Source organism: Ascochyta rabiei, chromosome 3 (assembly GCF_004011695.2).
Source record: "Ascochyta rabiei chromosome 3, complete sequence".
NCBI classification, from domain to species: domain Eukaryota; kingdom Fungi; phylum Ascomycota; class Dothideomycetes; order Pleosporales; family Didymellaceae; genus Ascochyta; species Ascochyta rabiei.
The window spans coordinates 2,114,489-2,133,934 of NC_082407.1; the positions used below are offsets into that span (position 1 = coordinate 2,114,489).

Genomic DNA, 19,446 nt, shown 5'->3' on the forward strand with positions numbered 1-19,446 from the left:
ACCGATTCGATGATCGTTGCTAAACCAATCCCGCTGTCAGTTGCGCCAACTGAAGGCGTGATGGCGAGCACCTGGTTCCATCAACCCTGGGTCACCATCGGGTGAGATAGCACCAGTACTGCCGAGATGAACACGAATATATTGACCATCTCCATAACTCTGTGGCGCAGCACGGCATGTACACTCGCCAACACAGCTTTGGTGTTGGGTCTGGCCGAAGCTATCGTGTACCATGGCCAAAAAGGAGTACCTCCGTGCATCTGGAGCCATCTGTGGCGCAGTCGCCCATGACGCTCAGCTCTGCAGGGGTTCGCAGATAGGGTCCTGCTCCACCAACTGCGGGGTCTGATGCAGAGCAGGTCGCTTTAGGACAGTATCTGAATCCTGCTTTGAACGTAGCCTGCCGGTCCTGAAGAGAGGTATAAGAGGGCGAGGGTCTCCACCGCTACTGATCATCAACACGACACCAACCTTCCTCATTCCAATCCACCTTCAATCAACAATCACTGTACTTGAAAACACATCGTCTTGACAGCACCATGTCTTACAACAACAACGACCGCGACAACTCGTCCTACGGTGAGGACCGCAGCTCAGGCTACGGCAATCGTGACCGCGACGATGAGAACTCATCGAGCCGCAACGACAACTCCTACTCCAACAAGCAGTCGAGCGGCTACGGCGACGATAATGATTCGTACTCCAACAAGAAGTCAAGCTACGGCGACGATAATGATTCGTACTCGAACAAAAAGTCAAGCTACGGCAACGACGACAACTCCTACTCCGGCAATCAGTCGTCCGGCGTTGGCCGCAGCAACAACGACTCCTCGGACTCGTACGGCCGACAGAGGAAAGAGTCCGGCTTTGGCGTCGACGACCAAGACACGCTCGACTCCAGCGACAAGAACAGCAAGAGCAAGAGCTTCGGCGACCAGTCCGGTGCTTTCGGATCCAAGAACAACAGCGGCAGCAGTGGCTACGGCAACAACAACGATGATGAGTACTCGAGCAAGAAGTCCTCGGGCTTTGGAAACGACAATGAGGAGTCGTACGAGTCCAAGAAATTGAACGAGTTTGGTAGCGGCAACAACAACAACAGCAGTGAAGGTTCGTACGGAGCCAAGAATTCCAGCTACGGCGATGACTCAAACACCGATTCCTACGGATCCAAGACTTCCAGCGGCTACGGCAACAATGATAAGGAGGACTCATACGGCTCCAAGAAGTCGAGCTACGGCAATGATTCGAACGAGGATTCGTATGGCTCGAAGAAGGCAAGCTACGGCAACGACAACGATGACTCGTATGGCGCCAAGAAGTCAAGCTACGGCGACGACAATGACAACTCGTACGGATCCAAGAATGACCGCGAGGAGACGAGCTACGGCGGCTCGAGGCGCGACAATGACTACTAGACCGCTGTCTAGTCTGCTCATGGCGCTGTGTCTACGAAGCTTGATAGAAACTCCATCAATATAGTGTTTTGCTTCTTCCACTTACCGTCTCGTTCTTACCCCAAATGACAGCCCTATACTGCAGCTTCGCTTCACAAAGCAACCCTCGACGCGGCAATACAGAGCAAAAAGTACGGCAGCGAACCCGCCTTCTCACTCCTGAATACCCTGACCTTAGCAATCAACCCCCCCCCCAAGTTGACGCTTGTGCTGCATCAAAAAATACCCAGCCTACCTGCCCACAGGACTCCCCAACAGCGCCTTCCCGGCCTCGCTCTCCATGCCGAACTCGTGTCCAGGCCAGAGTCCCGGCTCTTCGCGCGGGGAAGTCCAGCATCTGCAGCGGGCGGCGAACATGTCGTCGATTCGTCCCGGTGTTGATGATCACGGTGACGAAGAGGTACTTGATATCCTTGACGTGCGCACCCGGTGTCGCGTCCACGGCGCGGTTGTAGAACGCCCAGGTTCTATCCGATACGGAGCGGATGTGTGGGAGCTGTTCGGGTGTCGGTGGGAGCCCCCACAGTCGCCGTGCCGTGCTCGCTGCGCGGGCGAGGTTCAGCGCGAAGATGGCGCCGCCGGCTGCGTTGATGCCAATTGTGTGCTCTGCGCCTGTGACGCGGTGTGGGGTACTGCAAACAGTGTTTACCTGCTTGCTCTTGGGCGGCAACAAACCATTCAATTCTCTTGTCACGGCAGGGCTGTCGAAATGCTCGATGTGGAAGCATTCGTTTGGGCCGCCCTGGGACTTTGGTTGGGTGTCGAGACCTGAGTCGAGGAAGGATCTGGACAGCGTGTGGCCGGATGCGCTCGCCATGTTGCAGTCGGAGTCATAGAGATTCTGCATCGCTGGTGTGTTGTCGTTGTAGCCCCATTCGAGCAGTTTCGAGGTCAGAAGCCCATCGAAGGGCGCTTCGGCTGTGTTTCCTAGCCCATAAAGAGTCGCAGCTACTGCGTCGCTGGATTTCATGCCCTGGAGGAGTCTGGTGCCGCGGGCGACAGATAGCGTCCATGGGTCTTGGTCTGTGGCAGCGCTGATGGGATTGTTGGAGTCGAAGGAACGTTCTCTTGCTGTATTGCTCTTGGACCAGAGGACGGGGGCGAGAGTAGCAGCGTTGCTGATCACACAGGCGGCTCTGATGCCATCGGGCCCTGGGATCCTGGGGTGCGTGTCGGCCGTAACCCAGGGAAGCCATGTTGTATCGGTGTAGGGGGTGGGGTAAGATGATTGGGTGCTGGGTGAAGGGTTCGTGTAGGTTGTTGCGACGAAGGGGTAGGTGGTTGTCGGTATTAGAGTTGTTGTTGGTATGATAGTGTGATGAAAAATCACTGCAGTTTGGGTTCTTGTGCTTTGGGATGAATGCTTGTGCTATCTGGAGAAGATAGAGAAAAGGACATGATGCGCAGGGAGACAGAGAAGACCGACACACAATCCTGTTTTCTGGACGGAACACTTGGTCTCGAAAGAGCTTGCTGCTCCAGCATGGCTATTGCGGCATGGTCTTGTGAACTACCCAAGGTGGTGTTGTTGGCGAGATAAACAACGGATAGAGAGGAGGCCCGAAGGAACGGTATTCGAATCCGCGGGCCGTTGAATCGCTTCTTGCTCTCATCATCAACACACGAGCGGACCTCCGGTACCTGCTCTTGACAGAGTTGTAGAGCTTGGTACGATGGTGTGATTGCAGGTCTAAGGTCTGAGGTCTGTCGATTCCTACGAGTGGAAAAAGCGCTCACTAGCACGGTGGTGCCTGCCACAACCTTCACGAGCTGGACATACTTCCCTGATTCGCAGATTATAGCAACACTTGGTAGAGAAGTTTGGTTTAGTTCGCAGTATGCTCAAATGAGAGCCAGGCCACCCGCAATGATCACCGCTGCTAGATACACCTGCTCCTTTACGCTTTGTGTCACTTTTGCCGCAGCACCAGTTGACGTTGAAGAACTGGCAGCAGCCGAGGTTCCACTGCTCGAAGATGTAGTACTGCTTGCAGCTGTAGGACTAGTTGAAGCGTTTTCTTGAATGTCATCTGGGGAATCGAACAACTGGTTTCCGTCGCTCGCCTGCGTCCTACCTAGCACGGAGCCTGGGCCGTTAATCGCCTTTCCTCGAACATAGGCATCAAGCTGGACGTCCATCAAGTCGACTATTGTCTCGAAGCCTGTTCTGTGTACGGCTGTCACGTTCGTCCAAGTCGAAGAGTTGGCTGCGTTCGCCGTATACACGACCCAATTCTCGCAGTCAGTTTGACTATTCCATGAAAAGTAAGCTCTGTTCCCATTCTTATCCCAGTGGACATCTGGCTTGTTGAGTGGTTTGCCTTGCCATGGGAGCTTATATGCGCGATAGCTATTCACAGCATTTGGTTTTCCGAACTGGACGTCTAGCAAGACATCGCCGTTGGCGTTTAGTTCTGCGAAGTACGGCTGGCTTCCATAACCGATGAAAAGATTCGTATTCTCGTTCGAAAGATCGATGGCTTGCAGATTGCCCTCGAATTGCGCCCAGGTTTTTGCACCGTTGATGAAGTCTTGAACAAGCTTGACTGTCATGTCGTTCTGGTTCACGTCTAGTAGAAGGCCTCGAGAGGATGCAACCTTTTCTGTAGGACCGTTGTCGAAGAGCGTCATCCGCTTCTGATTTTTGCCGTTGATCCAACGAGCATCACGCTGGAATGCAAAGACAGCAGCATCATCCACCTGGAAGTCAGATTGCTTGCCATTCAGACGCCAGATGATGTGGCCATCTTGTCCGGAAATCTTGTACACGCAGTCCATTACTCACGCTGAGACAAGATGATCGCCGTTTGCGTCCTTCTCGATAGAGTTGATGTGAAAGTAGTCCCACGGTGAGCTTTCAGCCCTGCCCACATCTTCAGGGAGAGAGTTGTACGACTCGTTGATGCCGACATGCGTACTTGCGTTCCACTCAAAAACGAACTCGCCGCTTTCAATATCAATCTCCTGGAACGTGTTCTCGAATAGGCAGCCATCCTCAATACAACCAATCTCTTTCAGGTTCCATGGTATTGCGCGGTATATTGGGATCAGAGCGACATTGTCACTTGTTATCGTGATCTCGTGAATATCGCCCATGTCGTCGCCAAAGCGGTTTGCTTGGAAATGTGCAATCTCGGCATACGATTGATTGAGAATAAAGTACGATCCACGGCCAAAGCCATCTTTGAGCTCGCCTGAACAGGAAGTAAGTACCGGTTGGCCCTTGTAGGTTTGTGTCTTGAAGTCGAAAGGCTCGGTGTAGTTGCCGGTCCAGACAAGTGTGCCCATCCTGTCCTGAGAGAAGTCTGTCAAGATGGTCAGCACCACAGCAAAAGACGTCGTGTCGTCGATGCAATTACCGTATATCGTCGGCCAGTTCTGCCCGCTTGTCGGTCTCCCATCCATGCCCAGGAACACATACCCATCTGCCAAACCGGACTCATCCTTGTTAACCTGTATCTGCGGGGGTTTTACATAGGTGTTCGACATGTACGACTGAGAAGGAGTTCCTTTGGAATCGTTCGTCCCGTATGTGCCGAGATCATAGCTGACTGAATCCTGAGAGTAAACAGATGGAAGAAATGCGAGGAGGCTGACATAGACCAGTGCAGGGAAGAAACCCATCTTCATGAACCTTCGAGTGTGGAAAGGATTTGTTGGCAGTCGAGGAGGAAGACAAAACCACAAGAAACCATGGACTGAGAAAGCTGGACTGCATGGTCTACGCGGCCAGGTTTTTCGCTTGAGACTTGCATCCTGTTAGATACTTAGCTTGCCTAGCAAAGTTAAACCGCGTAAAGCAACACCCTCGATGTGTAAGGCATACCGTCATGGGTCTGGGCTTGTGTGGATTGGCGATTTCCCCGGTTTGCTTGTTCAGTGGGCCGCATGTGGTCGCGTGCCTGATCACCGGATCGAGTTCTTTGTTGTTGTTGTTGTTGTTGCCGCGTTTGACGTCTTGAGCACTCGACGACTGCCATATTTTTGTCAAGCCGCGCAATTTTACATGAGAATGTTGCAGCATTGGGACTCCCGCCCGCAGTTCTGGTCCTTAGCGCGATGCACGACTCAGATACGTTCTTGTTACATCATTGGTACGTTTGCGCCACATGCATTCACATTGGCTCATAAAAGCTGAAGGATGTCCCCATGTTCAAGCGACTCTGCGAAGATCAGGATTTGCATATCTAAAACTGAAAAGAGCACTGTAGGGCCGGATTGGGCAATCGACTGTACACACTCTTCGTCGACGAGAGCCCCTCACAAAGCAGGTTTCTACTTCATGAATTTGCTGGCCATGTTGAGAAGGCCTCCGAGGCCGCCAGAGCTGCCGCCAGAAGCTCCACCGCCGCCCATCTCGCTCTTCATGTAGAACTTGAGAGCCATCTGAGCAGCCTGGGCAACAGCATCCTGCTTGGTGGCGCTGGGATCCTGGCGCATGTTAGTTGTGTTTTATCAGAGTACGCGCTTCCTTACTGTCTTGCCCTGACTCTGCTGCTTGTCGAACAGCTGTGCAGCCTGGGACATGGCCAGTCCAATGAACTTGTTTTGACCACCCTGAGCCTGCTGCTGGCTACCTCCACTGAACATCTTCATTGCCTGCATGGCAGCAGCTGAACCGACATTGTTCGAGCTAGCTTGGTGATTACCGCCCTGCTGATTGCCGTAGAACTTCTCGTGTTGTCTGACTGCATCGTCTTCGTCAATGTCCTCGTTTTGAAGCTTCTGCTTGTTGCCAGAAAGCAGGCCAAGGGCAGCACCGAAAAGATTCGAGTCTCCAGAGGACCCAGCATCCTGCTGAGCATGATGCGCAGCTTCTCCGAACTCATCTGAGCTGCCACCATAGCCACCACCGCCACCGTATGATGTGCCAGAGGAGTGCTGGCCGCCGTGATTGCCAGAGCCGCCGCCATGGCCTTCCGATGAACCTTGGCCATAGCCGCCGGATGAACCTCCGTAACCGCCTGAGGGTCTGTCGTTGTCACCATAGCCTTGTCCACCGCTTGGACGGCCACCGTAGGATTCGTCCTGGCGACCGCCGCCGTAGCCGCCTCCCTCCTGACGACGCTCGTCCTGGCCGTAGCCACCACTGCCGCCGCTAGGGCGGTCGTTGCCATAGCCTCCACCTCCACCCCCACCATAGGCTTCCTGACGTCCTCCGCCGTAGCCGCCTTCTTGACGTCTGTCGTCACCGTATCCACCTCCACTAGGGCGGTCACCGTAACCGCCGCCGCCCTCATGGCGTCTCTCCTCTCTATCGAAGTCGCCGCCGCCGTGGGACCGCCCTTCTTGACCGTAGCCACCATTGCCACCGCCGTATCCTCCTTCTTGGCGGCGGTCGTCGTCTCGTCGGTCTTGGCCATAACCGTTGTTGCCTCCACCGCCGTAGCCTTCGTTGCGGCGCTCACCGCCGTAAGAATCGTTGTAGGACATTGTGCGTAGCTGTATGCTAGAAGCTGATCAGCACGAGATTCGGGGATGGTTGAGGATGCAAGTTTCTGAGGACCGTAGGATGCGTCTGACAATGACCCATTCTGGTACTACTGACGGCAGCCTGTTTTAAGGCGCTACCAGAACCTTTGATAGACACCAGACTGTACTTACATGGAGTATCCTCGATGAATCGTGCAGTTGAGAGATTGAGAGATTGAGAATTGAATTGGTCGAGTCGTGGAAAGCTAAGAACTTGTGTTGTAGGAGAGCTGGTCGATGTGTCAACCCCACTCGAGCTCCAGCCCCTCCATGACGGCGATTTCTAACGCACGGGCTCGTCACTCGCCACAACCCAGTGCCTTGTTGGAACCTTCACATTTCTGGTTTTCATGCCTGGTCCCAAGGGCTGACGTCCCACCCATAATGACTGAATTGTCAACATCATTCGTCCGTTTGCTGCTTCACTCCATTCGTAATATCCTGACCCCTGCTACATGACAAACGTTGAACATGATTGCTTCGTTCCAGCATATATTACTGGAAGAGTATTAACTAGTGACAGTCAATGATCACATAAATTGCAGCATGGACAATTGGAGAACTTGAGATTGCATTCATTCGATGCAGCCCTCATAGGCGGATTGGCTACATTATCATATTATATCGTTCATACACGTCCATACATCTAAGCGTATGTGGCGGCCTTCTCCTCTTCGTGCTGGGAGTGCATGCCAACAGTGCGGTCACCGTGGATGCTGCTCCTGCGCATGGTAGGGTCCTTGTCGTAATCCTGGTCAAGGGCGTTCATAGCATCCTCCTCGTCGTTGAGGTGGTGGAACAGAATCCAGATCAAGCCACCGGCAACGAACGAAGCAACAGCCAGACCACAGAACATCCACATGATCGCAGGGTCGTAAAGAAGAGGGTTGAGAGCCTCAGAGATAGCAGATCCGAAAGCGTTGGTGAGCAGGTACATAGACTGGACGAAAGACTTCATGCTGGGCGGCGCCTTGGTGTAGGCGTACTCAAGACCAGTGACGGAGGCGAAAATCTCAGAGATACCAATGAGCATGTAGGCACCAGTCTGAGTAGCGATGTGGATGTTGTTGCCCTGGGCAACACCATCGATCTCGCTAGCAGCGCAGAGCGGATGTCCGTAACAGGGACCGGCCTTGTAGATGTAGTGCTGGATAACGGCGGCGTAGACCATGGCGAGGGAAGCAACCCAGAAACCAGCGGTGATACGGTTGATAGGAGGAAAGTTGATCTTGTGCTTGCGGAGGAGAGGGAAGAAGAACTGATCCATAATAGGCAGGAAGACAATAATGGCAATAGGGTCGAAGTTCTGCATCAAATCGTTGGGAATGCCGTGACCGGACATCTGGCCAGCCTGGGTGACGAAGTTGTTGGAGAAGTTGCCGTATACAACCCAGTAGATGGGGTAGAAGCAGAAGACCTTGCAGGCAACGAGAGCACGCTTGACCTCCTCAACAAAGTGGTCGTCCCAGAGAGCGGTGGGCTGCTTTCCAAGAGCGGCCTGGTAGGAAGGCTTCGCGGCATCCATCTTGCGCCCCTTGATCATTTGACCCATCACGCGGAAAGCGTTGGTGATGACGGAACCCTGCGGCGGGCGGACGACGTAGACCTTGCGACCAAGAACGAGGATGAGTGCACCGATGAAGAAGACGCACAAGCACATCAGGTAGGCGGACCAGAAGTCGACGTCGCGCTCCATGTAAGGAGTCGCAAGCAGAGACAGAGAGCCGATGTTAATACACCAGTAGAAGATCATGTCTGAATTTTGATGTTAGCAAACTGTTCTGGCGTTCGAGTACAGCATCGCAACTTACAGATTCTGGAGATGGTGATCGCAGGGTCGATGATGACACGCTCGCCAGTCTTCTTGTCGGTGCCAATAACCATCTGACGACGCTTGTACTGGTCGGCAATCAGGGGAGCAACGTTGGACTTGATACCTCCAGTTCCAAGACCAATAACAATGATGGCAGCGATGAAACCACCAAGACCAGCGCCTCCCTGCAGAGCTGCGGGGATAGATGTGAGAGTAAGGATAAGAAGACCGACCATGTAAACACCACAGAAGACAACGATGGTGTTGTACTTTCCGAGGTACTGATCAGCAATGACGGCACCAAGAATAGGCGTGACATAGCACCAGAACTGGAAGAAGGTGGAAAGACCAGTGGCACCCTGGCGTCCCATGCCGAGCGCACCACGGCCCTCGCTTCCATCGAGCGGACGCTGGATGTAGTTCTGGAAGATACCGGAGGCACCGTAGTAGGTGAAACGCTCGCAAAGTTCGACAATGGCGACCAAGAAGGCGGATTTAGGAAGAGGCTCGCCAACCTTGCGCAGAGTCAAGAGCTCATCTGCTGTGGGCTTGACACCGCCAAGACCATCGTCAATCTCGATGTCGCGGACCGAGGTACTAGAGCTAGCGGTCATGGGCTTCTCTACGAAGTCCTTTTCGGTGATGCCAGCTCCAGCGACATTGTCGTTGGTCAACGACAATCCGTTCAAGTGTGGGTGATGATCGGCCTCAGCCTGCTCGCGCTGCAGCTGGTGGGCACTGTGACAGTCAGCATAACGCTCCATGTAGAACAAAGGATGAATTGAAGAACGTACGGGGTTTCCTGAGCGGTAGCCATGGCTGCTGTACAGGTCTGAGATACAACCTGAGATCGAGTCGATCAACGGAAGAACAGGGTGAAAATTAAAAGTCCCGGACACCTGGATCATAACATGCGGCTGCTCTCCTCCATTTAACCCAGCTCCCTTCCTCTAGCCCACCTGCCAGCCATCAACCGACCGCGCCGTAGACGTTCGCTTCAGACCGAGGCCAAGCTCGCACAAGCACGGTGCCAGTGCGATGTAACGTCTTGATACTGTTGGAGCTAGCCGCAATGGAGCGTACGCACCGGGCCTAAGGACAACGAAGCCTTCACGAAAGGCTTGAGCGCGCTACAATGGGCCCCACCAGCGCGCCCCCGATTTGCCACATCTGCGACCACCTTCCAGAAGCAGGCGGTCAGCCTGGCGATCTTACGTCCATGATTTCAGCAACACGGTCGTTTGGCGCTGTGGCCCACGTGCCGGGCTGATAGTGAGACCAAAGATGAGTGGCTTGATTTGATGACTTGCTGTATCCCCCAGATTCGTATTGGTGAGTGCACGCTTGTAACACCAGTGCCTTCCTGGGCTATGGGCAGACGAGCAGTCGACTGGTAGTGCGAATCGATAGATAGGGACGCTCGGCATCACTACGCCTCCAACATGATTCTTGCCTACGAATGTCGAGTGGAATCGCTGACTCCCAACTGCCTGCTCAAGTCCAGAGCCTCATGCCGTGAAGAAATTTGCTCTGCCGAATCCACACCGGGGATGTTTCGGTACCAGCCAGTCCCCAGTCAGGGACCTCCAGTGTCGGACACGCCCGGAGGCAGTTCTCATCTCACCACGAAACCACACACAGGATGCGATCGCTGCCCGCGGCTTAACAATGTCATGTACAGGCACACGTCCACTTCGCCGTCTGGCCAGCTCACCCTTACTCTTCGGCAAGAACCCACCGGTATCCCCGTCGCCACGTGCCGGCCAACATCAGTCCACCATGGGCTTCTAATGCGCTACACTTCGAACGCTTACAATGTGACTCCAAGGCAAAATCTGCAACGGGTTGTAGACCACACGGCGACATCGGCGCATAGTGTAGTTGTTTTACGAAGACATCTGGAGACTGCTTGGTCTCGATGCAAACGTGAAAAGTGCACACACCTCTACAAAAATTGCTGTGCTCGTGTCATGTCCACTTGCGATTCGTATCCAGGTACGCGATTATCCTGCACTTACTTACATCTTCTCTTCGTCCCCTCCCTATCCCTTCACGCACCGCTGCTGAGCCCATCACAACCCGCACACCTCGAGCTACTCACCGTCGCCCCCTTCCACCCGCAACAAAGCCGTCGTTCGTATCCAGCGGCAGCGCATCTCAACCGCGTGCCGGAGCTGCCGACCCACACTGCAGGTATTGCTGTGGTAATGCCAAGCTCATCTTGAGAGCGGAAGGCGCAAAGAAGCTTCGTTAGCCTCGGAAGGATTGAGCGAGCTTGCCTTAGCGTTCATTGGAGACCCACTATATGGCCGTCCTAAACCCGCTCACTCCCAACCTTCTGGACTGCGATCCAGTCGGGTGCATGAATGGTCGGAGATGCGCGAGTGAGTCGAGTGCAAGCGATATCTGGGTGGGGTCAAGGGAACGCCCTGCATCTCAAGATACCACTACGCTCTTCAGACTTCTTCTGGAAGCACGACACAACCAAGCGCCATTCGCCGCTGGATGATACGCGTCAGTCCACGGGACGGTCAATATGCTGATCATGCATCTCACCCTGCTCTCTACCAACCGATTCAGCCTTCGCAGATAACAAGCATTTCGCTTGCTCGCCCGTGCCGTGTCGACGCATGAGCTTAAATGGAGTATACCCCAATCCCGACTGACTCTTGCCACTGCGGCATCAACACAACAGTAGTCTAGCGCGGGCAATGCGCTGTGGTCAAATCAAACGTGGAGATTCGAGACACTTGGAGCACACACAGCTGTGGGGATGGAAGATAAGAACACGAGACCGGAGGGTGTGAAGAATAGATTAGGCGTGCTATTCAAAATCAACGCTCACCAGACACGACGGTAAACACAAGGCAAAGTCCATCGTTCCAACCCGCGTGTCTGGAGTAGTCCGACCCCCGCCCGCGCGCCCAGTCATATCACTGTGCGCTCCTGCTGCCCACTGCGCTGTTCGTGTACGCGACGAGGCCGTCCACGGTGCGAGTGCGATTGCATCAAGTTTGCAAAAGCACAGCATGACCAACGCCCTGCACGTGATTACACATCCATCCACGCTCAAAATGCGACCCAAACACCTTGCCACCGCCCAGCCACCGCCATCTGTCCCAGAGACAACGAAACACTAAAACGATCTGCGTTGAACTTGAGACCATGTATCGATCCTACACAAGCGCCAAACCGATATTGAGTTCAGCAAAGATCTGAAGTGAACTGTCTCCTGATGAGAAGAGTACAGCCGAACCCAAATTCCGTTGGACACAGAAGCGATTTCGTACCGTCCGCTGTGTAAGGCCATCCGTCTAACTACAGTCCGACCATCAGCAACAGCAACAGTAACAGCAGAGCAGACCCAGATCATGCATGGCAAGTGCACTTGCAACAGGACTGTACAGAGATGGTATTACGCATCTTCACGGCCATTTCATCTACACTCCATGACCAGCAACCAACGCGTAACGCGAGAAAAAGGCAGCACAAAGCACCGTCCCACCCCGAGCCCATGTGAAAACCATGCACCCCGTATAGACGCAGAGAGCCGCCCAGATACTGTAAGAGTTCTACAAGACGATAGGAAATAAGACGCTGGAAGCCTGTGTGAGTTTTACGTGAAAGCAGCAAGGAAAGTATCGTACAAGTATCGGCGGATATCTAGAATGAAAGGAAAGGTTTTAGGCTGATGAGCCATTGCTGCCCTTGCAGCCCTTTTGTCCAGGTTCACAGCACTGCTTTGCGTTGCCGCAGCTGTCCGGACACTCGAGCAGACACGCCTCAGGCTCGCCCTTGACACTCGGCGCCTTGGGGTTCGCTGCTTCGTCTTCTGACCCGGCGGCCGAGTGGTCGTGAGTTGCGTCGAGGCAGAACTCAGGCTGGATAGTAGAGGAGTGGATGCCATACTCGTGCAGGCATTCGCGAACCTGGCGGGCAAGAGTCATGTAGCGGGCTGAGCCCTCACCCTTGAAGTCGAAGTCGACCTGCACGTGAAGCGAGGCAATGAGCTTGGTGTCAGAGAGCTGCCAGACGTGGAGGTGATGGCAAGAGATGATGCCGTCGAGATCGGTAATGTCCTCCTTGATCTCGTCGATGGATAAGTTCTCAGGGACGGCTTGCAGCAAGATGCGGGACGCAGCTTTGCAAAGCGGGATGGCCGAGAGAAGGATGATTACGGTGATGACGAGGGAAACAGCAGGGTCAGCGTAGAACCTCCATGAGAAGTCGGTAAGCCAGATGAACAGGGCGGTTGCAATGACACCGACGTTGCCCAGAGCATCGCCTAGAACGTGGAGGAAGACGCCGCGCATGTTCAGGTCCCCATGAGAGTGGCCGTGTCCTCCACCAGACTTCTGGTCCTTCGGCTTGGCGTGGTTGTGGCTCTTGTGGTGGTCTTTCGGCCCGTGCGAATGCGAATGGCCGTTGGACTTGGCCAGAAGAGAGCTCTGCTCGGTGGGTTGATCATCGCCGCTCTCGCTGACATCAGCATCGTCAACGTCCTGCCTGGAAGATTCGATGATACTGTTCCTGAAAGAGGATGGGTGGACGTAGATTTCATCGAGCGTAGAATATCCCTGGGATCCTGATCGAGCATGACGGTGGCCGCGCTTGCCAGATGCCGACTTACGGCGCGCCCCTAGGGCTTGAGCAGAACTGCTCTCGTCGTGGCTGTGTGCGTGTACGTGTGCGTGTGCGTGTGCGTGATCGTGCGCCTCGATTCCGTGTGCATGTCCTTGTTCGGCGTGTGAGTGCTCGTTGCCAGCCCCGTGTGAGTGTCCGCCTGGGCCGTGGCTGTGTCCGACATCGTGGAAGAGGACGAGACCGACCAGGTTGGAAGCGAGACCGAGAGAGCCGACAATGAGGACGAGCTTGGGCTGTGAGACTTCCTGGGGCTCGACAAACCGCTGGATAGCTTCGAGAAAGATAGAAAGACACAGTGCGACCAAGAAGACGCCGTTCACGAGGGCGCCAAGGGTCTCTGCGCGTTGCCACTGGAAGATTGTCAACGCCGTTGCAGGCCTACTAGCAGTACTGCACTCACCCCGTATGTGTATCTCTTCGAGTTGGTCTTCTCGTTTGCAACCTTCACTGCCCAGAGGCCGACAAGGAGCGATATGACATCGTTCAGCTGCACCGAAGTTAGTCCTGTCTCGTAACCCCGTTGCTGAGCTGCCGTACCATGTGGAACGAGTCGGCGACTAGAGCCAGCGAATGCACCGCGTATCCCACCACGAGCTCCAGCAGGAAGAAGGCCGAGTCGATACCCAGCAGGATCATGATGCGCGTCGATTTGGAGAGCCCCATAGTAGCGAGTCTGACTGAGCGCGCGCTCGTGTTTGACAGTCGAGGTGTGAGAGGTCTAAGGGACCGTCGAGGCCAGAGTCGTTTGCGTGCGACTCTTTAATGGGGAGCGCGAGGGTCTCGAGAGAGGGTCGTGCGGTCTGGCTGTGGGCGTGAGACAGTTCGCGTCTTTGAGCCGCCATGCACGCACGGATGGGCGAACCATGAATGCGGATACACCGGACGCCACTTCTTCTGCCCGATTGCGTAAGGCTCAACGCTTTCCCCCATCCGCAAGCAACCCATGCCTCCTGCATCCTCACACACATCAGTCTCGAGAAGGCACAGAGGTCCAGCCAAGACACATCAGTCGGCGTTCCTGCCACCCACGCTCTTGCATCTTGATGGTTTGCTATCCAGCACTCTCCTACGCCTGTCTCGCACCTGCCAGACTGCTCGCGGGCTCGGCTTGGCCAGCGATGGCAACGAAAACATGCTCAGGCGCCCAACACACGCAGAATTAAATCCTACCTTGCAACGGAAATGAGTTGGCGCTGTAGGATCGGAGGGGCCATGCTAGCACGTCCCCTCGTAGCACGGGGAGCCACACCCGCACAAGCGATCCACATGTTTGCTTTGCCATTTGCTGGCCACGGCCGTGTCGTCAAACAGTCCAACCTCGTGCGATTTGCTCTTCACATCTGCATGGCCTTTGCGCCGTCGACACTGACCAGACTGTCCACTGGCCTGCGACTTGATCATTTTCGACATCCAGGACCATGGCAAAAGACACATTGACTTAGCGAATGCTTGTTTCTCCACACAATTGGCTGCCTGACTGATATGAACCGTGACTGATTGGTGTAGTTCACTGCAGACACCAAGCTGAAAGAGGGAGTAGTAAAAGCTTCTACGCACTACCACAGCTCGCCTGGTAAGAGTTGCTATCGACCGAGGCAACAAAGTAGTCGAGGAGCTACTATGCTTCCCACATACCGAGACCTCTCACACTCGATACATAACTTGCATGTCTGGTCTTCAGTGTCGGTGGTCGAACGCAATAGCGTTAAAACTCCGGCCTCCTGCCCGCTGGCGTCATGATAGCCGGGAGTGCCTTCCAAGAGCACACCTACCTCTTCGCCACACACTCACTGGGACGCACTTGAATGAAAAATGTACAAAGCACGCGAGTCAAGTAAAGAGTCCACTGCAAAACCTGACAAATCCACTTTTGGATCCCGAAGAGGCAGCTCGAGGATTCGAGCCATCACGGTGCTCACCTCACCGCACATACATCTTGAAAATAAAGGAGAAGCTGGGAACAGTAGTGAAACGGATTGAACAATGACATGTTGTCGGTCTACCAAACACTTATCAAATCAAGATGATTGCAGAATCGACAGATGCATCGTTTCCTACTGCCGCCCAACCTCACCTCTCCTAATCCTCCCCCAGAGTTGGCCCCAGAAACGTCTCGTCTCCCAGATGGGCAAAAAGCAGCTGATGGCGCTGCTCACAAACACCCAAATAAAGCTGATCACCACCCATGCTGTGAAGAAGCCTTTGCTGAAGACGTAGTGGCTGAAGAACATGGGCATAGGCAGCAGAAAGTCCAGAATAAAAGTCAGCACAAACGAGGAGATGCAGGCGAGTTTGAAGGCACTGCGGAGAGAGGCTGGCGAGTCTTCGCCGCTAGACGCGACTTGGAGGGCGGCTTCGGCATTGATGTCTACCCCTGTGGCAGATGGCGCTAGTGTTGAAGTGATGGGCGAGGGAGGAGTAGATTTGCTCTCCTTTTCATAGTCGGAGGGTGGAGAAGCGTCTTTGAGCGCTTCTTCACTAGCCTCTCGGACTCCCTCGGTCACCGGTAGGGCGTTGATGGCGCGCGTGATCTCCCAGTCAAAGTCGTCTGGCCTGATGAGCGAAATCGTGGTTGTGACGATGAGACCGGTCATGATCGCAGCCAGGTTGCCGGCGAGCGTGGCGTATTCGGTGCCAGTAGTCGTGACGGTGATTTCACCGTAGTAATGATATGCTGTTGTCAACCAGGCAATGAGACCAGCAGCAAGGCCGCAGACGCATCCAGAAATTGCTCCAAGCCGGGTTTGCTTTTTCCAAAGGATGGAAAATGCAGCAGGGAACACTGCGCCTCCAATTAGCAGACCCATAACCCTGTTCATCTGTCAGTCTCCAACATCTCGAAAGGCAATGAACAAAACCTACAAGAAGAGCCAGCCAAGGTCAATGGTCGCTGCATTCCAAATACAAGCGAAGACCGCCATGATCACTCCAAACACACATATCATAATGTGCGATACGAATATGAGTTGCTTCGGCGTAGCTTTTGGCTGCACATAAGCCTTGTAGACATCGAAAGTGAGAAGACTCGACACTGCAATGAGCTCTGCCGAGGCGCAAGACGTGACCGCCATGAACAGCACAATGAGCAGCGCAGCAGCACCGTTCTTCCCCAGCAATGCAATGGCAGCATATGGCGCGGCGAGGCCGGCTGAGATCTCGTGAGCACTTGGTACGTTTGGATACGTGGGAAAGCTCGGGTGGTCCGTAAGCGCCGCTGCTGCCAGTCCCAGCGTTGTTGAAAACCCAAAGGGGATTGCGAACCACGCGATACCACCGAGAATGTATGCTTTCACTGCTGTCGAGGGCTGGGAAGCAATGGCTCGTTGCCAGTACGCTTGGTCAAGGAATACGGTACCGGAACCTGAGCAAAGCTGGATGACACCAAAAATGAGTCCGAAGTTTGATTTCAGAGTAATATAGGAGCCTTCGTGGTTTCCAGCGATGGGTCGTGAGACCGCGGCTTTTTTCAGTAGATCATACATGGCGCTCGGTGAGCCGATGAGTTCGCTTGTAGCGTAGGCGTGGAACATGAAGTACAGGATGATGATCATCAGAATCAAGGTGTGCGAGTAGTCGCACAAGAAAGTCGCTCGAAGACCTCCGAGGATAACATACGCACACACGCCTATTATCATTAGCTGAGCGCTTGGGCTAGAGGAATCAATACTGACCGACCGGTATTAGGAAAATGGCAGCATAGACGTTCATACCAGTCAATGCAGTGACCACAGCGCTACCTCCAAGAAGGAGCTGACTGCCAACAAGGATGTTTGTGATAAAGGCAAAGACCATGAAGACCAGGTGAGCAACGCGACCGTATCTGGCATTGATGATCTCAAGGTAAGTGTGACACCGCGGCGCATTCTGTTTGACTTTGCACGCCAGGATGGAGAACAAAAGAATCTGCACAGTTGCTCCTGCTGCATACCAAAATGGACCAGCAACGCCGTATGTGTATGCTACCTTGGATGGGTTAGTCGAAGATCTGACCCTTGCATGTAGTATGATACCTACAGTGCTTGACTGGAGTAATGTAGCTGCCCAAGTCCAAGCTGATACAATACCAGATGCTATAAGACCTGGCTTGACCGAACGAGACGCTGTGTTGAACTCTTCTGATTGTTTCGTCGAGTATGCGGTATATCGGTTCTGCATCCAAGAAATGCCCATCATCAGGAAGGCGAAGAAGAATCCAATGCCAACGACAACGCCTGGAAACGAATTAGCTGCTATCACTGTAAGCGGTAGAGACGATTCTACCATAGCCAGCACCGACTGGCAGTATGACCGCCGCAGAGTCTGCCATCGTATAGTCTAAGGCTTGTATGTGTAGTTTTGTATTTAGTGGGGTCTCGTGTGTCCTTTTATTGCTCTTGCCATATTCTTGATTCTAGATCGACAGGGCATGTTGATATCGACAGGCTGACGTTTTGCCGACGAAGGTATTGGGGTAGGTTTGGAGTAGATTGCGATAAGTCAACGGCCTTACTCCACTCCACCCGGGAGTTATGATAAGGTGCGGTAGGTACAGGTCGACTATCTCCGCGTGGAATGTCTGGGGTCGTGGGACACGGATTGCCGAATTTGTACTAGACGGTGCAGATCAAGCAGGGGATAGAATGCACACCTCCACAGAGGCACAGATAAGCGTGGCGCAACGTCGTGACAGGCCTTATCTGCGGCATGATATCACTTTCCCGCCTCCGAATCGTTGGGGTAGTGTGGACAGCATATGCCTGTTGTAGTCAGTCGCATGGAGCTGCAGTTCGCAAACCTGGTCAGACCAATATCTCAGCATGAATATTTGCGACGTGATTTTGAGTATCTGGCGGTATACACTACTTGGCTTTATCGATGTTGACAGCCAATATAAGAGCGAATGTTGCAAGCAGAAGCTATACGACGTTAGTAAATTCGATACACTTCAGGCTAATCTTACTTACAAGAGCGCTCATGCCCATGATCGCAAACACCTCCCATCCACCTGCAAGCGCCTTCCCTCTTACCAAGGCATCTTGCAGTCTCCAAAACCGCATCGCTCCAACCAGAAGCACAAATATCGCCATACCGATGAAAGCCACGCTGAGTGGTTCGCCGATGACATAGAAACCTATCTTGGGATCCGGGTTCTCCGCGCGCTGAATACGAAAGAGCTGCGCAATCATCACACCTATCATAACGAGAATAAGGGAAGTCCGCAGGTAGCCGAGAAACGTACGCTCTAGTGCTGGAGGATGTTAGTATGGTATTCTTCGGCTGTAGACGAGGGGCTTTCATGCCCAGATGATCTCTGTGAGCACCTTCGTCAATTGTGAGACTGTTGCAAGTCAGTGGTTGACATGAAGCGCGCCAAAGTATCGTACCTGACATGGGTGGTCCAAAACTCTACAATCACACTATACCAATGCTTCTCTCGAAACGAACTGCTGATAGAGCGCGGTGCATCTGGTTGAGTAGTGGTGTAGCTTTCAAGTGATTCACGGTCTTGGAGTGGCGCGTTGGATGCGGCTGAGTTTCGGTGAGATGTCTGGCGAGCGCGGATAGGGGCATCTTGGTGCTCGCTGAATACATGTGAGGTCGCTATCGACAGTCCATGACGCTCAAACGGCTGTAGTTCCCGCGCGATGCGTTGCCGTTCTATTTGGACGGCTTCTTCAGAGTCTCGGTGTGATTGCCGACGCATAGAATCGTGCAGGGCCGAAGCGTGTTGTCCATGGCTTGGTCTAATCATGGTGCAAGTGTACAGTCTTCAAGTGGTGCGATTGACGATTGGTGTTTGACCTAGAAGACATGACGAACGCAGAATACAAAATGAAAGGATTACGTGGTTGTTTGCTTTCGTGATTCACTCGCGGGGAAGGTGGGATGCTGATGAAGGCGCTCGGGCCGTCGATCGGGTTGTCGAGTTACGCCTGACATCACAGCAGCACGCGGAAGTGTAGCAATGTGTGCTACGTTGGCAACCATACGAGTATGTTTCGAACATAGATATAAATTTGGTATCGTAATGTAGAAGCACTGAGGTGTGGCGCGGTGAACACTTTGCATACAATGATCCAT

The 19,446-nt window shown here is 53.7% G+C and overlaps 9 protein-coding genes across 11 annotated transcripts, besides 2 other annotated features; 1 reads left to right on the top strand and 8 right to left on the bottom strand.

Moving 5' to 3' along the window:
* Positions 1–539: 539 nt before the first annotated feature.
* Positions 540–1,418, top strand: EKO05_0002273 (uncharacterized protein; the record flags this gene model as incomplete). Its single annotated transcript, XM_038947470.1, has 1 exon — positions 540–1,418. The coding sequence occupies one exon, from the start codon at positions 540–542 to the stop codon at positions 1,416–1,418; it is 879 nt and encodes a 292-aa protein (XP_038792945.1).
* A 220-nt stretch (positions 1,419–1,638) lies between these two features.
* Positions 1,639–2,427, bottom strand: EKO05_0002274 (Mitochondrial import inner membrane translocase subunit tim8; the record flags this gene model as incomplete). Its single annotated transcript, XM_059635874.1, has 1 exon — positions 1,639–2,427. The coding sequence occupies one exon, from the start codon at positions 2,425–2,427 to the stop codon at positions 1,639–1,641; it is 789 nt and encodes a 262-aa protein (XP_059491857.1).
* Positions 2,428–3,299: 872 nt separating this feature from the next.
* On the bottom strand, positions 3,300–4,088 carry EKO05_0002275 (uncharacterized protein; the record flags this gene model as incomplete). Its single annotated transcript, XM_038944232.2, has 1 exon — positions 3,300–4,088. One exon carries the CDS (start codon positions 4,086–4,088, stop codon positions 3,300–3,302), a length of 789 nt encoding a protein of 262 aa, XP_038792946.2.
* A 150-nt stretch (positions 4,089–4,238) lies between these two features.
* EKO05_0002276 (uncharacterized protein) lies at positions 4,239–5,087 on the bottom strand (the record flags this gene model as incomplete). Its single annotated transcript, XM_059635875.1, has 1 exon — positions 4,239–5,087. The coding sequence occupies one exon, from the start codon at positions 5,085–5,087 to the stop codon at positions 4,239–4,241; it is 849 nt and encodes a 282-aa protein (XP_059491858.1).
* A 293-nt stretch (positions 5,088–5,380) lies between these two features.
* Positions 5,381–5,401: a tandem repeat.
* A 331-nt stretch (positions 5,402–5,732) lies between these two features.
* EKO05_0002277 (uncharacterized protein) lies at positions 5,733–6,890 on the bottom strand (the record flags this gene model as incomplete). The annotated part of the gene is made up of 2 exons (XM_038944047.1): positions 5,733–5,888; positions 5,934–6,890. The coding sequence occupies 2 exons, from the start codon at positions 6,888–6,890 to the stop codon at positions 5,733–5,735; spliced, it is 1,113 nt and encodes a 370-aa protein (XP_038792947.1).
* A 685-nt stretch (positions 6,891–7,575) lies between these two features.
* On the bottom strand, positions 7,576–9,559 carry EKO05_0002278 (peptide transporter ptr2; the record flags this gene model as incomplete). Its single annotated transcript, XM_038944060.1, has 3 exons — positions 7,576–8,684; positions 8,741–9,480; positions 9,537–9,559. 3 exons carry the CDS (start codon positions 9,557–9,559, stop codon positions 7,576–7,578), a joined length of 1,872 nt encoding a protein of 623 aa, XP_038792948.1.
* Positions 9,560–12,425: 2,866 nt separating this feature from the next.
* EKO05_0002279 (Zinc resistance conferring protein) lies at positions 12,426–14,049 on the bottom strand (the record flags this gene model as incomplete). The annotated part of the gene is made up of 3 exons (XM_038944027.1): positions 12,426–13,736; positions 13,787–13,873; positions 13,924–14,049. 3 exons carry the CDS (start codon positions 14,047–14,049, stop codon positions 12,426–12,428), a joined length of 1,524 nt encoding a protein of 507 aa, XP_038792949.1.
* Positions 13,416–13,448: a tandem repeat.
* A 1,391-nt stretch (positions 14,050–15,440) lies between the features above and the next one.
* Positions 15,441–17,692, bottom strand: EKO05_0002280 (uncharacterized protein; the record flags this gene model as incomplete). Its single annotated transcript, XM_038944114.1, has 5 exons — positions 15,441–16,197; positions 16,249–17,011; positions 17,058–17,349; positions 17,401–17,597; positions 17,647–17,692. The coding sequence occupies 5 exons, from the start codon at positions 17,690–17,692 to the stop codon at positions 15,441–15,443; spliced, it is 2,055 nt and encodes a 684-aa protein (XP_038792950.1).
* A 532-nt stretch (positions 17,693–18,224) lies between these two features.
* EKO05_0002281 (uncharacterized protein) lies at positions 18,225–19,117 on the bottom strand (the record flags this gene model as incomplete). Of its 3 annotated transcripts, XM_059635878.1 has the most annotated exons (4): positions 18,225–18,281; positions 18,330–18,613; positions 18,651–18,703; positions 18,750–19,117. In XM_059635878.1, the coding sequence occupies 4 exons, from the start codon at positions 19,115–19,117 to the stop codon at positions 18,225–18,227; spliced, it is 762 nt and encodes a 253-aa protein (XP_059491861.1). The 3 variants fall into 3 exon arrangements, with proteins under 3 accessions (XP_059491861.1, XP_059491860.1, XP_059491859.1); XM_059635877.1 differs by lacking the exon at positions 18,651–18,703; XM_059635876.1 differs by having other exon boundaries at positions 18,330–18,703.
* Positions 19,118–19,446: the final 329 nt, after the last annotated feature.